This window comes from Mesitornis unicolor, unplaced genomic scaffold (assembly GCF_000695765.1).
Source record: "Mesitornis unicolor isolate BGI_N332 unplaced genomic scaffold, ASM69576v1 scaffold5725, whole genome shotgun sequence".
Taxonomy (NCBI): domain Eukaryota; kingdom Metazoa; phylum Chordata; class Aves; order Mesitornithiformes; family Mesitornithidae; genus Mesitornis; species Mesitornis unicolor.
In genome coordinates this window covers 7560-27135 of record NW_010184781.1, presented here as the reverse complement: position 1 = coordinate 27135, position 19576 = coordinate 7560, and the positions used below count along the sequence as shown (strand labels likewise).

The window sequence follows — 19576 nt, the reverse complement described above, 5'->3', positions numbered from 1 at the left end:
TGCTGAACCTCTGAAGTTCACCGTCTGCTTTATAGTCTCCCTGTGTTTTCATGTTAGATAACTCCGTTTGCTCACAAAGGTAATCTAGGTAAGTTATGCACAGCTGGCATGCATAAATTTTGCATATCTGTGACATATGCCAGTGGGAAAAACACTCAAAGTATGATACATATTTCAAGACTGAGTGAATTAGTTCAAACTCAAGCTTTCTGGGTCATAATTGAATCAGATCTCTGGAAACATATGCAATAGTTTTATGGCTGCATCATAATTCAAGCTACTAATATTTACTGGACTGGATCATGAAACTATCCTAGTAACAAAAGTATAATAGTTTTGTTATATAGATAATATCTTGCTAATGCTGTCTTGTTAAACAAGCCCAAATAAATTTATTCTAGTATTTTGTATTCTTTTTTCTGACTCGCTGCACTTATGTGCATGTGCGAGAACTACTGATCAAAGAAGTATTTGCATTTTTCTAACTCTTTTATTTGGCCTAGTCTTTAGCCTTCATGAAAGCAGAACTATACATACATTCTCTAATTAATATACCCTCAGTAGTCTGTGTTAGCTCCTATGTGATAAAACACAGTGTGTGTCTGTGTATTTACCTAAATACCAAGACACTTCTTGTGGCTCCTTTAATTAAAAACAGTAGAAGAGGCTGATGCATTAACTAATGTGTATAAGGGGAAAGCAAGGATTTTTTTTACTTCCCACCAAGAACTCTTATCTCTATGTAACAGAGGCTTTCACCTCTCTGGTAGCTATACTGAAATCAGCAGCTCTGGACACTTCTTTGTTACAGGCTGGATGGTGGACTGGACATCACAGAATCACGGAATGATTAAGGTTGGAAGAGACCTCTAAGATCGTCGAGTCTAACCACCAGCCTAACACCACCATTCCCACTAAACCATGTCCTGAAGTGCCACATCCATGCTCTTCTTGAACACCTCCAGGGATGGTGACTCCACCACCTTCCCGGGAAGCCTGCTTCAGTGTTTGACCACTCGTTCAAAAAAGAAAACTTTTCCTAATATCCAATCTAAACCTCCCCTGGTGCAACTTGAGACCATTTCCTCTCAGCCCGTCGCTTTTTACTTGGGAGAAGAGACCAACGCACACCTCACTACAACCTCCTTTCAAGTAATTGTAGAGAGCAATAAGGTCGCCCCTCAGTCTCCTTTTCTCCAGGCTAAACAAACCCAGCTCCCTCAGCTGCTCCTCATAAAGCTTGTGCTCCAGACCCTTCACAGACATGCACAATCCCACCCTGATCTTGTGGATCACCTATGAGAATGCAGCCCACAGAGGCTTTAACAGAAGCTGTGGGAACCCGTCCAGTCTTCCAGCTGGACCAGGACAAGCTGCCTGTTGCAGCTGTTCCCATACAGCAGTCTTTGAAGCCATGATAAATGGCCCAGAGGCTAAGGACCACAGATGGTCTGCAAAACCACACTGCCTTTCCAGCAGTCTGCCATACATTTTGAAGACCGACTGGTACATGAAAGAAAAATTTGAAAATCACTGTCCCAGATGAATTTTTGTGCTTCCAGTGCAAATTTGCTGTGCAGAGAGGAAAAGGGAGAGACTTGCTGAATCAAAACTGTACTGCATTGCAAAGTCCTTTTTTTGGAGCTAACCTAAGGGATTATGAGGCAGATCCACTTACTATTAGTATCTGAAGGGAATAATTCATCATTATTGACTTTTAAAAGTAGTGAAACGAAATTATAAACAGTGAAAATGTTGGCTGCCAGCAAACCAATTTCTGACAGTGAGGGCTATCGCTATCCCCATGGAGATGAGGATTTGGGATTTCTTAGTATGAAAATGAGACAAAGCTATGACTTAGAAAACATAAAAGCATTTTGCAGACAGTGCTCCTACACTGGCTCCTGGACTTGTCTGGAGGATATTGCAGCATTGTTCCTTTTAAACCTGTGAAAACCCTTTATTTCAGAGCCTTTCATGTGTAACAAAACACCAACTATTTTTCTAACAGATACATCTGTTAGAAACTTATAATGCTATTGCTTAAAAATTGACCAGATAGTCTGCTCTTGAATGTATGTGAAAATAACTCAGATACAGATTTCTGATATTTTTCAGAACAGAACTTCTATGGCATTATTATTCACATGCTGCAAGACACAATGATTTCTTGTTAAGTTATATGCAATTTATGCCTATTTTCATCCCTACTGAAGTCAATGGTAAGACACAAAGTCCTGCTGACTGCTGCAGAAACAAAGGTTTGTTGCTGAGAGACATGGCTGCTGCATTCTTGTACTGCTCTGTGTGTGTGTATACGTGTGCCTATGTGCTTAAGATGAGGGAGACTTAGATGTATTGATTTTACAGCAGCTTTTTTCTCTCCTCTTAAATGAAGTGGAATGAGGAGCAAATAGCCTGGCAAACAAAAGAAACAGAACTATTATTATAACTGCCTGAGGTTTTATACTCCAAGTGCAGAATCATAAGGAAGATTGGCTCTCAAGTCTATTTGTCATATGTGCCCATGCGAAATCTCTGCTACAGTGTGGAACAGCCTAAAATCCAGCCAAAAATCCACCGTCACCTACTGTAGCATTAAAGGTCAGGAACAGTGCTTGCTTACAGTTACTTAATAAAATACTTCATTGGTTTCCACGTCTCTCTGCAGAAATGGTACTGGAAAAGGCCTTTCCACCTGCACTGCTAAGGTCAGGGGTTCTTCTCTGTGGAGACCAGGCTGTTCTGCTACGGTCACACTCCAGGTTTGTTCCAGTGGCGCCACCGAGGGGGTGGGAAACCACATCCTTCCCTCTCCTCTGCCCTTCCTTCCCCTCCCCTGGAAGTTGGTTGATGGCTCTGATTATGGAGCCTCCAGGAAAGCGGTCTTTGTCATAAAAGGCCAAAGTTCATCAACTTCCATTTACATCAGTAAACACGAACAATTCTTCCGGAGCCTGAGAAATCAATTCCCACAATACATCTGCCAGTCGTGCTTTAACAGACTGAATTGAAATGCCCCTTCTAATCTGCATCAGAGGAATTAAAACAATCCTATCGCATAACGTGTAGAGATGGGAGGGGAAGAGGGAGCGGTACTCACCATTGCACATGCAGCGCACATTCCTGTAAAAGCGGGGGCACACAAAACTAATTCGTGCCGTGCTATAGGTCATCAGGGAATGTGAATCAATAGACAGACTTTGCTCACAGTGTTGTTCCTGACAAGCCAGTCCAGAGCAATTCTTCTCCAAGATAGCAGAAATACGAATCACATTTTCCAAGTGTCTCCTTGCATTGGTAAGCTTCTGAATCAAATAGGCAGGCTTATAGAAACCACCGTTGTGCATCTGAACTGCAAAGAGCATGTCAAGCTGATTGCTGCCTGCCACTGGCTGAATACTGATGATGTGCAGGCTGTCTTGTTTTTGGGACAGCACTGCGTTTCGCAAGGTACGCCTGAACCCGTGCATGTGAAGGCCCACAAAGTCTTCAGGGGAAACATTCTCAAAACGGATGGTGACTGTGTTCTGCAGCATTTCTTGTAGCAATTGTTCAACGTGAACCACAACATCGATGGGTACCTGGAACCGGCCATCACTGACAGAGACATTCAGGACATACTTGCCGTTATCGAGCCCTCCAAGGGCAATGATCTTCCCATCATGGCTGTTGACCTTGAACAAACTTTTCTGCTCTGATTTCAGTGTATATGTGAGGACATCGTACACATCCTGATCTGTGGCATGAATTTTCCCAATGACTCCCCCAGGAAAATCATCTTCCATGGTGACAATGAAAATCTCCAATGGAATGGCAGTCGGTTTATGAATGCTCTCTTCAATAACCCTCACCTGAATGTAAGTGTGGGAAACCTGCTGAGGCTTCCCAGAGTCCTTTGCCTAATGTGATTTAGAAAAAATAAAAAAATTAAAACCAAAATAAAGCACACATATAACACAGCCAACGACCATAACTTCTTGCTATAAATATATTCACAGCATCAGTAATTCTGAAGAGCTCTCAAAATAAGGTCCCAAATGCATTTTCAAAATACATATGTAAAGAAATGTCTCAGCCACTTCTAGCAGTGGAACTTACAAACTCTTTAGGGAAGCGCAGATATCTCATCTAAGTGGATTGCAGAGAGAAATGTGTCAGCAGAATGTCTCATTACTCAAACTGAAATGTTCCCAGGATCCCACAGCTATCAGTTGTCCTCTTCACAACAGAGCCATTTGAATGTGGTATATTCTGCACCAATGGAGTTTGGGCTCCCTTTTACACTGGAAAAGAGACTGAAGCTCAGTGAAATACCAGCATCAGTTTCTGCATTGCTTGGTGTGCTCCGAAGTGTTTCAGACCCTGTTTGTTTTGTGTGGATGTGAGGGAGTTCAGAGTTTTTCTACAGCACTCTGAACTACTTTTCCTGAAGCAGCCAAGGAACATGCTTGAAATAAAAAAAGTTTATCACCCTCCAAAAACGAAATAGCATGCTTGTGCTGTTACTAACAATAAAATATGAGTGCAGCACTGCACTTGGACAGATGACCCAGAGCACGTATGATAGCATGATTTGCATTTTTTTATAGACAGTAAAAGAGCAAGTATGACAACAAACCCAAGGCCATCTTGACAGAATGGTGTGCAAACTTGAATCAGTGTCCTTTCCTGCACTAAGAAAAATGTTTCATTGAAGTCACTGTTAAGATATACTGCTCCATGCATTTATTTGCTCCAGAGAACAGAAGACTAAACTACCACTGGGCAGAGATGTAGCACACATTCAAAGATCTTTGTATTTGAACATGAGGACGAAAATTTACAAGCTGAAGGAAAAAAAAAGGCAGGACAGCAATAGTAATATGGGCATTACTAGAACAGGATTAGTAACTCTAAGACACACTGGAAATCATTCATCCTCACTCCTAAAAGGGCCGGGTGGAGTATTTAAGAAAAGATTTTATGTATATGTGCACACACATACACGCGTACATGTACAGAGATTACATCCATTTCATTCTCAATTTTAACATTATTTTTTAATAAACATAATGCAGAGGAGGAACCTGATGATGGAAAGGAGAAAGCAGCACTCTGGCACATATGAATGGAAAGAAATGTTTTTATGGTCTATACACAACAGAAAAATATAAAATATGTTTTCCCTGCAGAAATCCCTAAAGAAAATAATTCTCAGAGGAATTAGGCCTCCATAATCCAACAGTGTGGATTTCTGAACATGTTGGTGCACCTCAGACATTGTGGTCTGTCTAATATTTCATTTATATGACATATTTGATTCTATATAGCTATAAGATGCTGCTTAAATTTAATTGCCATGCCAAATTTTGGCTATATTGGAGCTTTGGCTAGTAAATTGCTCTAAAAGCAGGACGTTTTAGGATGAAAGCATGGTAAGAAGGAAAGGCGATGTTTTGGGTTTTTTTTCCTACAAGGCTCAAAAAATGGGTTGCAGGAATATTGAATGGCAAACTTGTAAAACATTACTTTGATTTGAACTGTCAATTAGCATCAGAGCTTATATTTTTTTTTAATTGCAACTAACTGATGATGCTACTACTAGAAACAGCATTAAATATGCTTGCAAAGGAACAGACAGACTGTATTTAGAGAAATCAACCCCAGTAAAGCAGGTGGAGGAAATAGAATTTCAGTCGATTATAGGACCAAGCCCCATTTCAATGAAGAGCTGTAGTTCAATCCCTAGACTTGCATATTTACTGAAGCCTACTACATTTTCTCTGGCAAGCCTGAGAAATGTGAACAAATTACTTTTGGATTTACAGTTTTTTGTAATCAGAATTACCCTGGTTACAGAGTTTCTCAACAATGACTCTAAAGCTAAGTTTGAGCTGGACTTCTATTGCATGTCTTATTTTCACGTTCTTTAAAAGCTAAGTTGACCTTGGAAATGTGATTTCATGAAGTCTTGGTATGCTTCCAAAAATTTATGATTAAATTTATGACTTAAAAGCAGAAGTGATTTTCCTTCCTAGAACAATATTTTGCAGTCACTCTTTCTGTGGTGTATTTATATGTATATAATGTATTTTTGCTTATTTTCCTTGCTTAGCTACAGAAAAAAAAAGATGAAAATCTTAAATCATAATGGCTGCTGCTCAGAAAATCCATTTCATGCAGGGAAATTGGAAAGGTGGCTGGCTACCTATTTATATTTATATGAAATTAAGTTTAAGGACATCAAAGGAAATATATCATACTGTGCACTTGTAAACTGGAATGCATGGTATTTACTCACAGAATAAAGTCAATTAAAACTAACCCATACAGCAATGCACAGATGACCTGCTGCTATGAGGGTTTTTGTTCCTGTGCAGATGCAAAAATCAAGCCATACCTGCACACAGAGCACATATTCAGTTGCCACCATGTGCTTGAAGATGACTGCAGATCTCAAGATGCCGTGAGGGTCCAGCGTAAACTCCTCCTCTTCATTGCCAGTGAGGATGGTGAAGGTAAAAGGGGGGCCATTGTGAAAAGAGTCTTTGTCTGTCACTACCAGCTGCAAAATGCTTGTGCCCACTGGTTTATTTTCCTTTACACATATACACAGCATATAGAGAAAAGGATTAAAATTATACATATCACAATCACAAAACACCACATATTGCTACTGAGAATATTAAATTGAACACTCTTTGCCCAAGGGGGCATTACACAAGCAGCATTTATTTGGCACTGCTTACATCCCATGGACCAGTAGCAGTGATGGAGGTACCCTCCATACCTCCAGGGACCAACAAGCTCTGCCTGATACTGCGTCTGCTCAGGACTGATTTCCACTGAAACTCTCACCCTGAGCAAGGTGAAAAGAAGTGTGAGCTCATACCAGCATTTTGAGGCCAGAGTACAATTTCTGGCACAACAGGGATAAATGGTAAAATGGGTGACAAATGCTGAGGGTTAAAGAGCCTCACCAAACAGAAACTTACTGAAAAAACTAAAGACATGTTTATACTTCCCTTTAAATAAAATCACTTGATACATCTTTGACAGATTAGTCATCAAAAGCTACTTAACTGAAACCAAATGCTTTTGTATTTTAAAAGTCAGAGAAGTTTTGGATGTGTGGGATAAACTTACCTGAATCACAGCTGTATAGTTAGCTGGAGTAAACACAGGGCTATTATCGTTCACATCGGAAATGTCCACATTGACCGTCACAGATGAAGACAAAGGAGGAGTGCCGCTATCTCTTGCTTGGATAACTAATGAATAACCAGATATCTGCAAAAAGGTGAAAACACTAAATCACTGTGAAAGCGGCCCTAAATTCTAGCGCATGCTCTTTACATCCAATGCACCACCTACCATATTCTAAGGAAAGTTTGGCCTCATTAACTCCCCTGCCCTTAGTATAACATTACCCTGTTTATTCCCACATTGTGTCCCAACTTCTGTTTTATAAGGCTATCAATAAACATAACAGCTTCACTGTATGAAAATATCTGTATCAGATGATGCATTCCTGAAACAAAGGGGCAGACAAAAAATAAACAATGGATAATATCCAAACTCAGCCATTACTGCTGTAGCTAACATTTTCAGCTCTCCTAGGTGTCAGCTGCAATATGTGACCTGATTCTATTTATCTTACAGTTGGTTTCCAAGATATTATATAAATTGCTTATTAGAGCCAACCTCAGTTTGACACACAGTGTTTCTAACATGGTGATGGAGAACCAAGAAAAAGATCACAGGCGGTTGGTTCAAAAACACTGGAAAACATTTGGGACTACTAGGGACTACTAGTCTGTGTAGCAACCGGATATTATCCACCATTCAGTAGAAGATAAGGTTTTTTTGAGCATGTTTGTTTGCAACAGCCACAAACAACTCAGCACGGTGTAGGTAGTTCAGTGCCATCACCCATGGGTCCTCTATGCACACACGTGCCCATGCCTGAGGTGTGAGCATATGTGACAATCTGTAAAAGCTCTGTCTGCACACAGCTTATGGATGACAGTTTGGTTTTATGAACCGCATCCTTATGTCTGCCTCCTTCCGTCTTACGACTGCTTTTCACTGTATATCACTCCATGCACCCCAGGGAGAGCTGCTGACACGTCTGCCCGTGGATCCTTCTATGGGGGAGTGAGCACAGGCCAAAATGTGTGCCAGAAAAAACAACCTGCTCCAGCTTCTTGGTGTGGGGCTGGAACGGGAGAAAACATGTCCCTGTAGACGGGAACGAAATAATGTTAAAGGTGCTTTTTCCGAGTGGAGGGAAGTCCAAAGCCATTTGAAGAAAAAAAGCCATTTTGGTAGGAGGGAGGAGTGAGTACAGGTTAAGTGTACAAAGCAAGTGGGCTCTTCTGGGACACAGGACCACCCTAAAGAGAAAACCACAGTTTTTGGGGGGATGTAGAGAGAAGAAAGACTGCAATTTGATGGGGGATAGTGGCAGAGGAGGGAGGAAGAATCCTGAACTATGGGAAGTAAAGAAACTGAGGCAGAGAATTAAAGATTTTTTTCCCCTTTTGAGTTGTAATTTCTACCGCTAGCTACAAGTAAATATTAACAGTTTTGTGGGGTCTTGCCCAAATTTTGTATGTGCTCGCTTTCATTTCCATGTATCGCAGAAAGGTGGATGGCAAAAGTCATGGTTTCTATGTGATTACAGCTCTGGAAATGAGTTTCCTTAAATCACTGAAACGTGGGAGTCAGCACTGCCTTTGGGGATCTACAGCAGATGGGGCATCATGTATCATTTTCCCTGAAGGGGTCAGAAACACCTGTGTCTAGGAAATACGCCAAGGAAGCAAAGAAAAAGGCAATATCACAGCTTATTTTAACCGAGGGAAACGTTGGAAAATGAAGATCTAACAGAGCTGGCATTAAACATGCACACAGCGGTGAGTGTGAGTGTATGTGTCTGAATGCAGATGTACATGAGTGCATTTCAAAAATAAAATAAATTAATATTAAGAAATTAAACCTGTGACATTTAAGAAAAAAATATTACAGCAAATTTGTAACATGCACAGCCACTGTTACTTTCCTGTGCTCAGCAGCGTGCAGTAAAGTCATTCTGTCACCAAACACTGACAAATTTATTCCTGCCTTTGTGATCATACAGAAAGGATATTTGCCTCTGTTTTAAGCAGTAGCCCTGCTTCAAGTAGTGAGCTTTTCCAGCTGAGCCCATATTCTGGGGACAGTAATCGGCCTCCTCCATTTAGTGGATGCATTGCTTGGAGGCAGAAGGCATGGATTTCTCTATGTGTTGCAGGACTTTTGAAGCCACGTAGCACTCTCCTGCCCTGCCAGCAGCACAGGCAACTGTATTTGTTTGTTTTTTCTAAAAGCTGCTAATTGCTAGCTATGGCAAAATAGTGATAAATCACCCTGAATGAATAATCTCGTGAGCAAACAAAGCAGCAGAAGCTGTTTAATGACGCACTCTTTCACTTTTGGTACAGCCTGGCCACTTATAACATCACCTCCCCAGTGACATGTTTTGCAGAGCGCTAATTAGCGGCTGAGGTCTCAGCTCGGTGCTTGGTGCCACGATCTGGAGTATGTTGTAATCACCCCGTTGCACACCCCACTGCACGTGTGTGCTTGCACGCGCAGGAGAGCGGAGGCAGCTCATTAACACAGCAACGGCTGCCGGCGGCGCCGCAGGAGAAACCCAGGGTTACTTTCTCCCCCGACCTGGCCTCAGCTGCTGTGCTGGTGCAGGATGTGAACGCTAGCGGAGCAGTTGGCTTGTAGATAGGATTGGGGATAGAGTTGGGGTGGGAAGAAGTGGAACAGCATTAGAAAGACCTCTTGGACCATCTTAAGCTGATCATTGCAGAGTATAAAAGAAGCTTCTTCAAAACGACCTAGGAACACAGATGAAATCAATACGCATCTGTAAGTCACTGTAAGTTTAGAAGTCCCACATGTCTTACCCTTTCTCGATCCAATTTCTTTTTAACCTTCACGAGTCCCAAAACAGGATCAACTGAAAATTCATTGTCTCGATCCCCATTCACTATGGAAAAATGAATCTGGCCATTGGAAGGACTGTCCAGATCTTCTGCTATCAACTTTTTTGGAGAGAAAATTAGCAAAACAAATATTAAGTCACCTGTATGGTACATTAATTGCTCAACACCCCAAAAAGTAAGACTTCACATTCCATCAGACTAGTTACATTACATATGAACTGCACAATCTGAAAATCTGTAGTTCACAAACTGAACTACAGTATCAAACTAATCAGTTTTTGACAGAAGGTTCCCCTTGGATCTTTTTAAAATTTTAGTCTTAAAACATACACAATATTTTCATCTTAATATTCAATATAACACTTTCTTTCCAGATCCACATGTTCTAAGATGAGAGTATTGTGAGGTGTGGGTATGGCACACTGCATACCAGACTAAATAGATACAAATACTGTATGACACAAATACCACGTATTTCACTGAAAAGTTGAATTCTGTCTTTCCAATAAAACCCACTTGTTTCTAGCTGACTCATGAAATGCAATGCCTTAAACATGTCATTGCTCTTTGACAGCATATCAGGGTTAAAAAGAAACAGTCAACGCTGCTGCTACTTTATTTTGGGGTGAAAACTGACAGCAGCCTGGAAAGCAGTAGCAGATGCAGAGCATTGGCTAGAGGGCAGTTTGGGTGATCCAAGATTCAGTGTTATCATTATTAACTGGTGCAGCAGTATTCTATTGAAGGTCATGTGGCAGAGGGTTTCATCCCACCTAAAAGTCACCCATGGCCTCACTCACCATGATCACCGAATCACCGATGGCAGCATCCTCGCTGATGACTGCGCTGTAGACCACCTGGCTGAATTTCGGTGCATTGTCATTAACATCTGTCACGTTTACGTTCACAGTCGTGACGGCGCTCAGGGCTGGAGTACCTCCATCTTTTGCTTCCACTACTAAGTAGAAATCCTTACACAATTCATAATCCAAAGCTTCAAAAATGGAAATCGCTCCTTTGAAGCAAGGGAGAGAATGTCAACAGCCAGCAAAAAAATCAAATAATGCTATAGACTAAGGGATTTGACTGTTGTAAACAGTACAGCATGCTATTTATCACCATGGCACACATACAAAATATGTTGTTCTAACTGTAACACTGCCCAATCCAATAAAAACATTTGGTCAGGTTTCCACTGCTGTCATTTGATTAAAGAATGATGCCAATTGCACTTGGGTTGCCTCTGCAGAAAGGGCCTTCACAAGGCATGAAGCAGTGAATGGCTTCTCATGAAAATAGCTTTTATTATACCAGTAGAGTAGACAGAGAAGTGTGGGCCATGTCCATGCATTTGCCTGGGCTCATGCACACTGCCTGTGGGAGAACTGGATGCTGACTGTGGAAATCAGCCCTGACAAGTCAACAGAAATTCACTCCCACATAATTAACTTCTCATGAATTAAATACAAATGAATGGGGCATGAATACCTTTGAGAAATCTGTTGTCTATCATTTAAGTGATTAAGCAGGGATTTCGACACTCAACTAGCTTTAAAAATTTTATATTCCCTCACCACACAATCAAAATTAAGAACCTCTGCAACTTGACTCACTCTGTGCCCCCAGACCCCCTCTAGGACAGAAATGCTTTTTATGCAAGCCCTCCACTTGTTTCCCATGTACCCATAACCTGAAGAAGAAGAGGAGGGTGGGCTGTGCACAGATTATGAGGGATGTCTTGAAGGAGGTAACATTGGGCATGTCAGGAAAGGCTTAAAAGCAACCCTTAACCTTGGCAAGCAAAATCCTTTTCAATATAGACCCATCAGAAGCAGGGATTTATGTGGCTCAAAGGCAATTTAGTCCAACTGCTGCTCAACACAGGTCAGCTAAACCTTTCATTCTTGAAGGTACTCATCTCCAATGTCCTTATAAACATCCAACAACATCAGTTTCCTAACCTTGTTAGGAAACATATTTGAGCATTTAACAGTCATTACAGTGAGGAACTTCCTCCTATCATTTAGCTGAAATAATCGAAATGCAATTTAATCCAAATGCAATTTAAGCCCATTCACAACTTCTTTTCTCATGAGTGGGCATGGAGAACTGTTTTTTCCCCTCCTCTTCGTAGGTACTTTTTACAAGCTTGAATACTAACAGCATGCCTTCTCTTTTCTTGCTTAAATAGCCTCAATTTCTTCAGTCTTTCCTGGTAAGTCACATTTTACAGGCCTTGGATCATTCTTTTTAATCTTGTCTGGGCTCTCTCCAAATGAATCCTACCTTTCAGCATGACTGGCTGGAAGCAGGAGCCCTGAAGAGAAGCTTCCAAGTGGTGAGCAAAGAGTTCCCACTGATAAATGGTGTGAAGGACATTATTTTTCAAGCCCTGATCAGGCATGCTACATCAGCACCCGGCTGTCTGGAAACTGAGCTCCTGCCTCTAAACCGATAATAATGGAGCTGTCACACATTAATGAATAATAAATAGATTTTTTTATTTGTTCTCTGTGTGATTAAGCTTTATTATGGGTTTTTATTGATTTATCTCCTTGGCTTCATTGTCAAATGTGAAGTTAAGTATCGCTGTCTAGGCGTATTTGTGTTTAAATTTTGTTAGCACTAATCAACATTATGAAGGTAACAGACAACAAACAATTACGTTAAGTCCTTACATGTAAGGCAGTGGTCTCTGCAAAGGGGAGAGAGATTTTTGCATGCAGTAATATAAATGATGTAATGCATCATTTTGAGATTTTCCACATTACTGGTTATTAGAGCTGCACTCAAACAAGTGTTACCTTCAGCTTTCAAAACCAAGATTGTTTTGCTCTGAAGCTCTGGTGGCAGACTTGTACTGGTCATCCTGAATGTTATGAGAATAAGGGAATCCACTACAGGAAGCACCAAAGAATTGCAGCTTACTGTTGACGGATTAAATCCTCAATAAGGATAAAGAATATATCCCACTAAGGAAATTCAAAAAACGTGAGCCATTTGGACCAAGTAAGGCAGCTTTTCTTAGTATTTCTTAAAGAGAAGCATCAGTATCTTTTTAACATTTGTACTGTATAACCAAAAAAACACCAACCCAAACCACAGCTGAAATCAACTGTCAGACAACACAAATCAGGAGCAACCTAAGCCAGTGAAGATATATACAGCTATAAGAATGGGAGTCACTGCCTGATATGTTGGTACTGCTGCCTATTTGGTCCTGAGAGCAATGACTGATGCTTGCTAAGGTTCAGACTGTTGAGGCTTTACTCAGCTGGTAAGCAGGTAAACATTGCAACTGTTCATAACTGCAAGGGTTGCACAGTTTGGCTAATGGGTTGTCACATCTACACTGACTTCAGCAAACATACTAATGGAGAAAAGTATTCTCCACTTGAGCTGGGGCAGCTGAGTGTGACCGCCATTTACATCACTCTCGAACCTAAAATTGGTTTTTAACTGTGCAACTAATTCCACATTGACAAGCTCCAACTCTCTGTCCTTGGGAATTTTTCGGTTCAAGAGCTTTCCCCAAAGCATTCACATTTTTCTAATGCTTTCATTTTGCATTACAAGTAAGAGCCACTTTACAAACCTGTTTTTGAGTTAATCCTGAACTTCCCTTTCTCATTCCCTGATCTGATGTGATATGTAATCTCAGCATTAGTACCAATGTCTTGGCTTGTAGCAAAAACAGAAAGGACCTCCGTGCCAGGTGAGGTGTCTTCAGGAACTGTAACAAGATAATCTCTTCTTTCAAACACAGGAGGGTTGTCATTTATGTCTAGCACTGTAATGGTAACGGTGGCAAACGAGGACAAGGTCAGCACAATGCTCTGATCTGAGGCCTTTACACTGATGTTGTAGGAAGACTGAAGCTCTCTATCAAGCGGCTGCTCCAAAATAATGATTCCCGATGATCGGTCAACTGAGAAGTAACCATCTGCAGAGTCTGCCAGGGAATAAGTGACTTTTCTGTTCACACCTGAAAGAGAAGCAAATGTGAAAATGATAAAGTGGAATCAAGAAAACAACAACCTCTTCCCATCTAATGGAAACTCTAAGCAAAATCTGCTGTCACACTCATTTCCAGTGGAGGTGGACACACGGAGATAGGACTGTCTGCGGGTATGCTATTGCTGAAAGTTTGGGAGAGCAGGACATGCTCTTCTCACATGCCAAATCCGCATGCATAAGTTAAGTTCCTTCACTCATCATGATACTTTTTTAAAAGATCACTTTGCAGAACTGCTGTGTAATGAAACTTGAAAGCAGAATCCAGATATGGTCCTTGCCCAGAAAAGCTTACAATTGAATTAGATGAGACAGGCAGAATGCTGAAATTGGAAATGTCTCAGAGCACATCTTGAAGGAATAGAAATGTACATAAGGGAAAAATAAACCCATAAAAATACATCAGGTGGCACAGAATGTACTTGCTACCAGTGCTGCCTTGATTCCGCTGTTGAGCAGCAAAATGTTATCATAAGATGCCTGTTAGACAAAAGCTTCATCAAAGAACTCCTGCCAGAATATGGAAATTTTAGAAAGGAAAGTCCTCCCCTCCCCCAGTTTGAGAGAAAAAACTGTGTTTTACAAAAGATACCCTGTGTTTTCCAAATCCTGCCTGTATTTCCCAATACATAACACCTGTTCAACTCAGCTGCTGAATATGCAGATCTATGCTAAGGTTGTTGTCAGTAATAAGGCCTGAGGGGACGGTACTGACTTGGTTGCTTGCTGCACTACAGTGGGATAGCCATTTCAAATCTAATTAAAAGTGAATGCAGATACAACTTAATTCAACTACCTCCATGCTGGTTAATTTTGTGATTTGATCCTAGGTGCTTCACTAAGAGACTCTAACTAAAGCACAGAGATCCACTAGAATGGAGAGTCTCTGTTTTTAAAATCTCTCACTTGAGCATTTGCTGCCCTTTTTGCTGGAGAACAGAATTTACAAGCCTGACATTAATCAGATTAACAAGAGCTACCAATCCCTTCTAGGCATATTTTGTTAATTTAAAATTTGTGAAAGTATTATTCTGCTTTCCAGCAGCAAAGCATTGTAGAAATGTCTGATCAAAAGCAGCAAAAATTGCATTTGTTTTTTGCTCGACATAGCAGGAGTAGAGCATCCACACAAGGGGGAGCTGGGAGACTTTCTTCAATCACACACACATAAAAGCTAGAGCAACTACAAACTCCCAGACCCTACTTGGAGAGCGTTAGGAATTACTATTTGGCCTCTTCAGGGAATAAAGTTTTTATGCAGTACTTCAGACACCAGAACATATTTCAAACATTCAAATGTCTTTAAAATAAGGAAAATCTTAAATGGCAGTATTGCAAATATTGCAATTAACCAGTTTGGGGTTTTGTTTGGGTTTTTTGTTTGCTTGTTTGTTTTTTTTAATCACAGCAGAACCTCTCTATTCGCCATAGCATCTCAAATGTGAAAAATACAGAGACTCTCCATCAGCAAAACAGGTAAGGCAACTGAGGAGGTGACTCCTGTCCTACAGATGAGGAACCGAGCTAAGCTCACAACCCAGTCAGACTCTTTCGTGTATTGAAACACCTTGACTCTGATTATCCTACAGCCTTCTGGAGATCACGCTCACCTCTTCACTTAGCCTCCTTATTCATGCATTCAAATGCTCTGTCAGCTGACAAACAACCAAACTGACAAAAAAAAAAGAAAAAAAGGAGTAAAACCCTTTTTGGAAAGTGGAAGATTCTGAGGGTGAATGGTTGGAGGTGTGTTTACATTTCCAGCAGTGGAAGACTACCTTCTGCTTGAAACCCTTCCTGAACTTCCACTTACAAAGAGGGACAGCCCTGACTAGACAATTAATGAGCTAGTAGTTAAGAGCTGATCCCTGGGGATCTTGGAAAAGGGGATTTTGTCTGATTCAGAGCATGCAGTTGAACACCCAACCTACACATGAGTTTCAACTGTAAAGTTATTAGTATTCTGTACTGGGGTCTTGATGGATTTCAAGACAGCATAGATAACTAGAATGAAGATGGCCTGCCCATGACTTGTGTCTTGAAACACCCCAAAACTTCTGCAAGAAAACCTTGCAAGGGGGATTGGGGAGAGATGGAATTTGGTGCATGTGACACCATCTAGGGTGAATTAGGAGGTGATAACTCCAGGGGTTGCAATCTGATTGATATATAATCCAACCACTCTCCTTGTATTCTACTTCCTAAACGTGATGTCCATTAATTAACAAAATATGAACAATGTTTTTTGATAAGTGATTGCTAGTGATCCTACAATGGAGACAGTTCAGATGGTGTTCTGGTTGCTAACTCTAATATGAGGGATTTTTAGGCAGAAATGGAGAAAGCTACTTCTTGAAGTCAAGTGTTTTTATTTTTCTTTCCTGGAAAACAAGAGAGGAATACAGAAGTTCCAGGGATGTGGGTTATCTTGTAATAGTCTGGTTTGATAATGAAAACAGTCTTATTTTTCCCATGAGACCTAGGGGAAAAGCTCTTACAGGTGAAAATGCCATTTCATGCAAGGAGAGACTGAAGGTCAGGGCAGACCTGAGCTGGGATACTCACAGATACTAACCCTCAGTGGCCTTCAGCCTAAACACAGAGGCAGAATAGAAGGAGAAATACAGAGGCAGATCTCAGCTGCGTGCTGACCTTCCTCACAGTGTTCTATGGGACTGAAGTTTAATGCTTGCTTCTTGGGAGGAAAATTAATTGAATGAAAGCTGTGGCAGAAACAGCACTTCTAAGAAAGTGGTGTGTTATATCAATAGCTGTTTCCACTCAGCTTCCTGACCCTGAGGCTGGAAACAAAATGGGCGTGAGGCAGAGGTGAAGTAGGAAGTTATTTCTACTGAAATTCAAAATGCTTTAGTCCAGGGGCTACCATCTGCTGAGACAGAAGTGTCCACCAGTGTGTGTCAACTGCACCCCTGCCATGGAGGCAATGGTAGATTCTGCTGTGACTATAAAGGAGATGTTTTCTGTGGAAAGGAAACAACTGCACCAACACCATGGTTCCTGCACTGGTAAAGAGAGCAATCCTCCCACACTGCTTGTCCACAGATGTTGGGGGATTAATGTTTGCAAACTGTGTTGTGTTTATTCACTTACTAAAACTTCTCAGATTTCTAAGGTGCCAATCACGAACATAAGCTATTTGAACATGGAAAGCTTTGCAGGAAGTACTATTACTATAAGAGGATTGCAGTACATTTTTAAATAAAGGAGTAAGCAAGCACATTTTCTATTTAGACTTGTATTAGCATATGATAGAATATTGCCCTTTGCCAAATCTCTGGTGTGAAGAGCTTGTACAACATACAGCCATCTAGTACCTCAAATGCCATTCTTCAAACAGAGATTTTTTTCTTGTTTTCTTCTGTACTAAAACAAAGGTACATGCACAGAATGTCACATGATGACATCTTCTGTGTCACTGCTGCTTTAAATCGCGCCAGGGAAATAAAATAACTTCTATTTATAGTTGAGGAGTATGAAATTGCTCCTTTGTCTAACTCACAGAATCACAGAATCACTTGGTTGGAAAAGACCAAGATGATCAAGTCAAACCATAATCAGACCACTACTAAACCATGTCTCTAAGCACCTCATCTACCTGTCTTTTAAGTAACTCCAGGGATGGTGAATCTACCACTTTCTTGGGCAGCCCATTCCAGTGCCTGATAATCCTTTCAGTGAAGACAGTTTTCCTAAGATCCAATGTAAACCTGCCCTGGTGCAACTTGAGGCCATTTCCTCTCATCCAATTGCTTGTTACTTGGGAGAAGAGACTGACCCCCACCTCGCTACAACCTCCTTTCAGGTAGTAGTAGAGGGCAATAAGATCTCCCCTCAGCCTCCTCTAGTCCAAGATAAACAACTCCAGTTTCCTCAGCTGCTCCTCACAGGACTTATTCTCTAGACCCTTCATCAGCTTTGCTGCCCTTTCTTGGACACGCGCTGGCACCTCAATGTCTTTCTTGTAGTGAGGGGTCCGAAACTGAACACAGTATTAGAGGTGCAGGTCAACTGAAAATGTTGGAGTTACAACATGGTTTGATCCAGACTGACACCAATTAAAAGTCTGAGCATTAACACAACAGGCACAATCATCATATGACAGTGAGTTTCTGCAGTGGCCATTACCTGCCGACCGCAACACACACAAACTAAAATTTACACATATTAAAGACCATATATAATCTGTTTCTCCTTTCTCTTTTCATCTGTCACCCTAAACTCATTATTTAATGTGCTTCCCCAAGTATAGCTAGCCCACTTGTTCTTGTTTATCTCTGGAAAATGATGCTTAACTTTGTCATCTGCTCATTTTCATTTTAAAAACCTACAGAAAGAAAAATAATGCCAAACATTAAAAATAAACAAAAAAGATGTAGAAGAGAAATCTGTCCAGAAAGAGAGCTGTAAAAAGTTATTATCAATTTAGCAGTGATTTGCAAGCATGTTATCTTATTATTGTGCTTCCTCTTACCTCTATCTTTCATCGTGTGACTATTAACACCAGTACGTACCTACAGGCTTTCCTGACTACCCAAATATTAACCACACCACCAATTACTGGAAGTTAAAAGTCCACAACTTCATTAATAGCAAACAAGACAAGCGACAACAGATTTTATGATAGTCTACTCCATCATTTTGAGATGAAAGAGAAAAATCTTGCCAGAAGCACCTTGCTGAACTGAAGAAGAATATACAGCCCCACAGGGAAAGATATTTCAAGTGATTTTTACAACTTGAGCAGAAAAGCTGGCCAAGTTCAATCCACAACACTGCTACCGAGACAGGCTTTCACTGTTGTGTCCCTTTTCTGTGGGGCAATGACAGCCTCAACCCCAAGGGCCTTTATTCACACCAGTGCTCCAGCGGAGTCACGGTACCATGGGATAAAAGCAGGGCCACACAGGACAGAGATAAATATAATCACCCCTTATTGAAGGGAAATACTGGATAGAAATGGCAGGCATAAGCTTTTAGTGGTGTGATACCTTCCATGGGTGTCTAAATCCCTGCTTTCCATTTCAGCTGGGTCAGGTGTTTTCTTTTTTGGTGGCAAGATGAGACCCAGATGGTTGGTTCATCCTCTTATCTAGTAGATATTTACATAGCCCAGGGTACTAGCTTACATGACTTAACACGAATACTTGTTCTCATCAGTGCTCCTGAGTGATTCACTTCCTTGTGCTGATCAGTCACAAGCTTGATTATTTTTCTGAAGTAGGGGAGGCCATTTTGGATACACCTGATTTAGGGTTACACATTCCAGCTGACAACATTGGGCAACACAGCCTGAAGCAACGGAAAGCCCATGTAGAGATATATATATTAAAAATATATGCCTGTATGTATCCATACATACACACACACACACACAGAGAGAGAGACATACATATATATATATATATATCAGTGATGTTGTTTATATACAAGGCTTATTCACTCAACCTAATCCAAGAGGTACGATTCTCCTTGTCTAGTTCTTTGCCTTCATGTTGTTAACAATGTCTTGTAAATTTCAAAAAAATAAATAAATTAATAAAAATGACAAAGTATAAACA

At 40.8% G+C, this 19576-nt stretch overlaps 1 protein-coding gene across 1 annotated transcript in view; it reads right to left on the bottom strand.

The window, feature by feature from the left end:
* Positions 1 to 19576, bottom strand: part of LOC104540724 (protocadherin Fat 3-like) — a gene marked incomplete at its 5' end in the record, with an annotated part of 64550 nt that overhangs the window by 37857 nt on the left and 7117 nt on the right. The window contains 7 exons of the mRNA XM_010184590.1: positions 3104 to 3902; positions 6383 to 6580; positions 7129 to 7272; positions 9945 to 10082; positions 10784 to 10998; positions 12788 to 12880; positions 13579 to 13968. Of these exons, the coding sequence (XP_010182892.1) occupies positions 3104 to 3902; positions 6383 to 6580; positions 7129 to 7272; positions 9945 to 10082; positions 10784 to 10998; positions 12788 to 12880; positions 13579 to 13968 (1977 nt within the window). The remainder of the gene's footprint in view (positions 1 to 3103; positions 3903 to 6382; positions 6581 to 7128; positions 7273 to 9944; positions 10083 to 10783; positions 10999 to 12787; positions 12881 to 13578; positions 13969 to 19576) is intronic.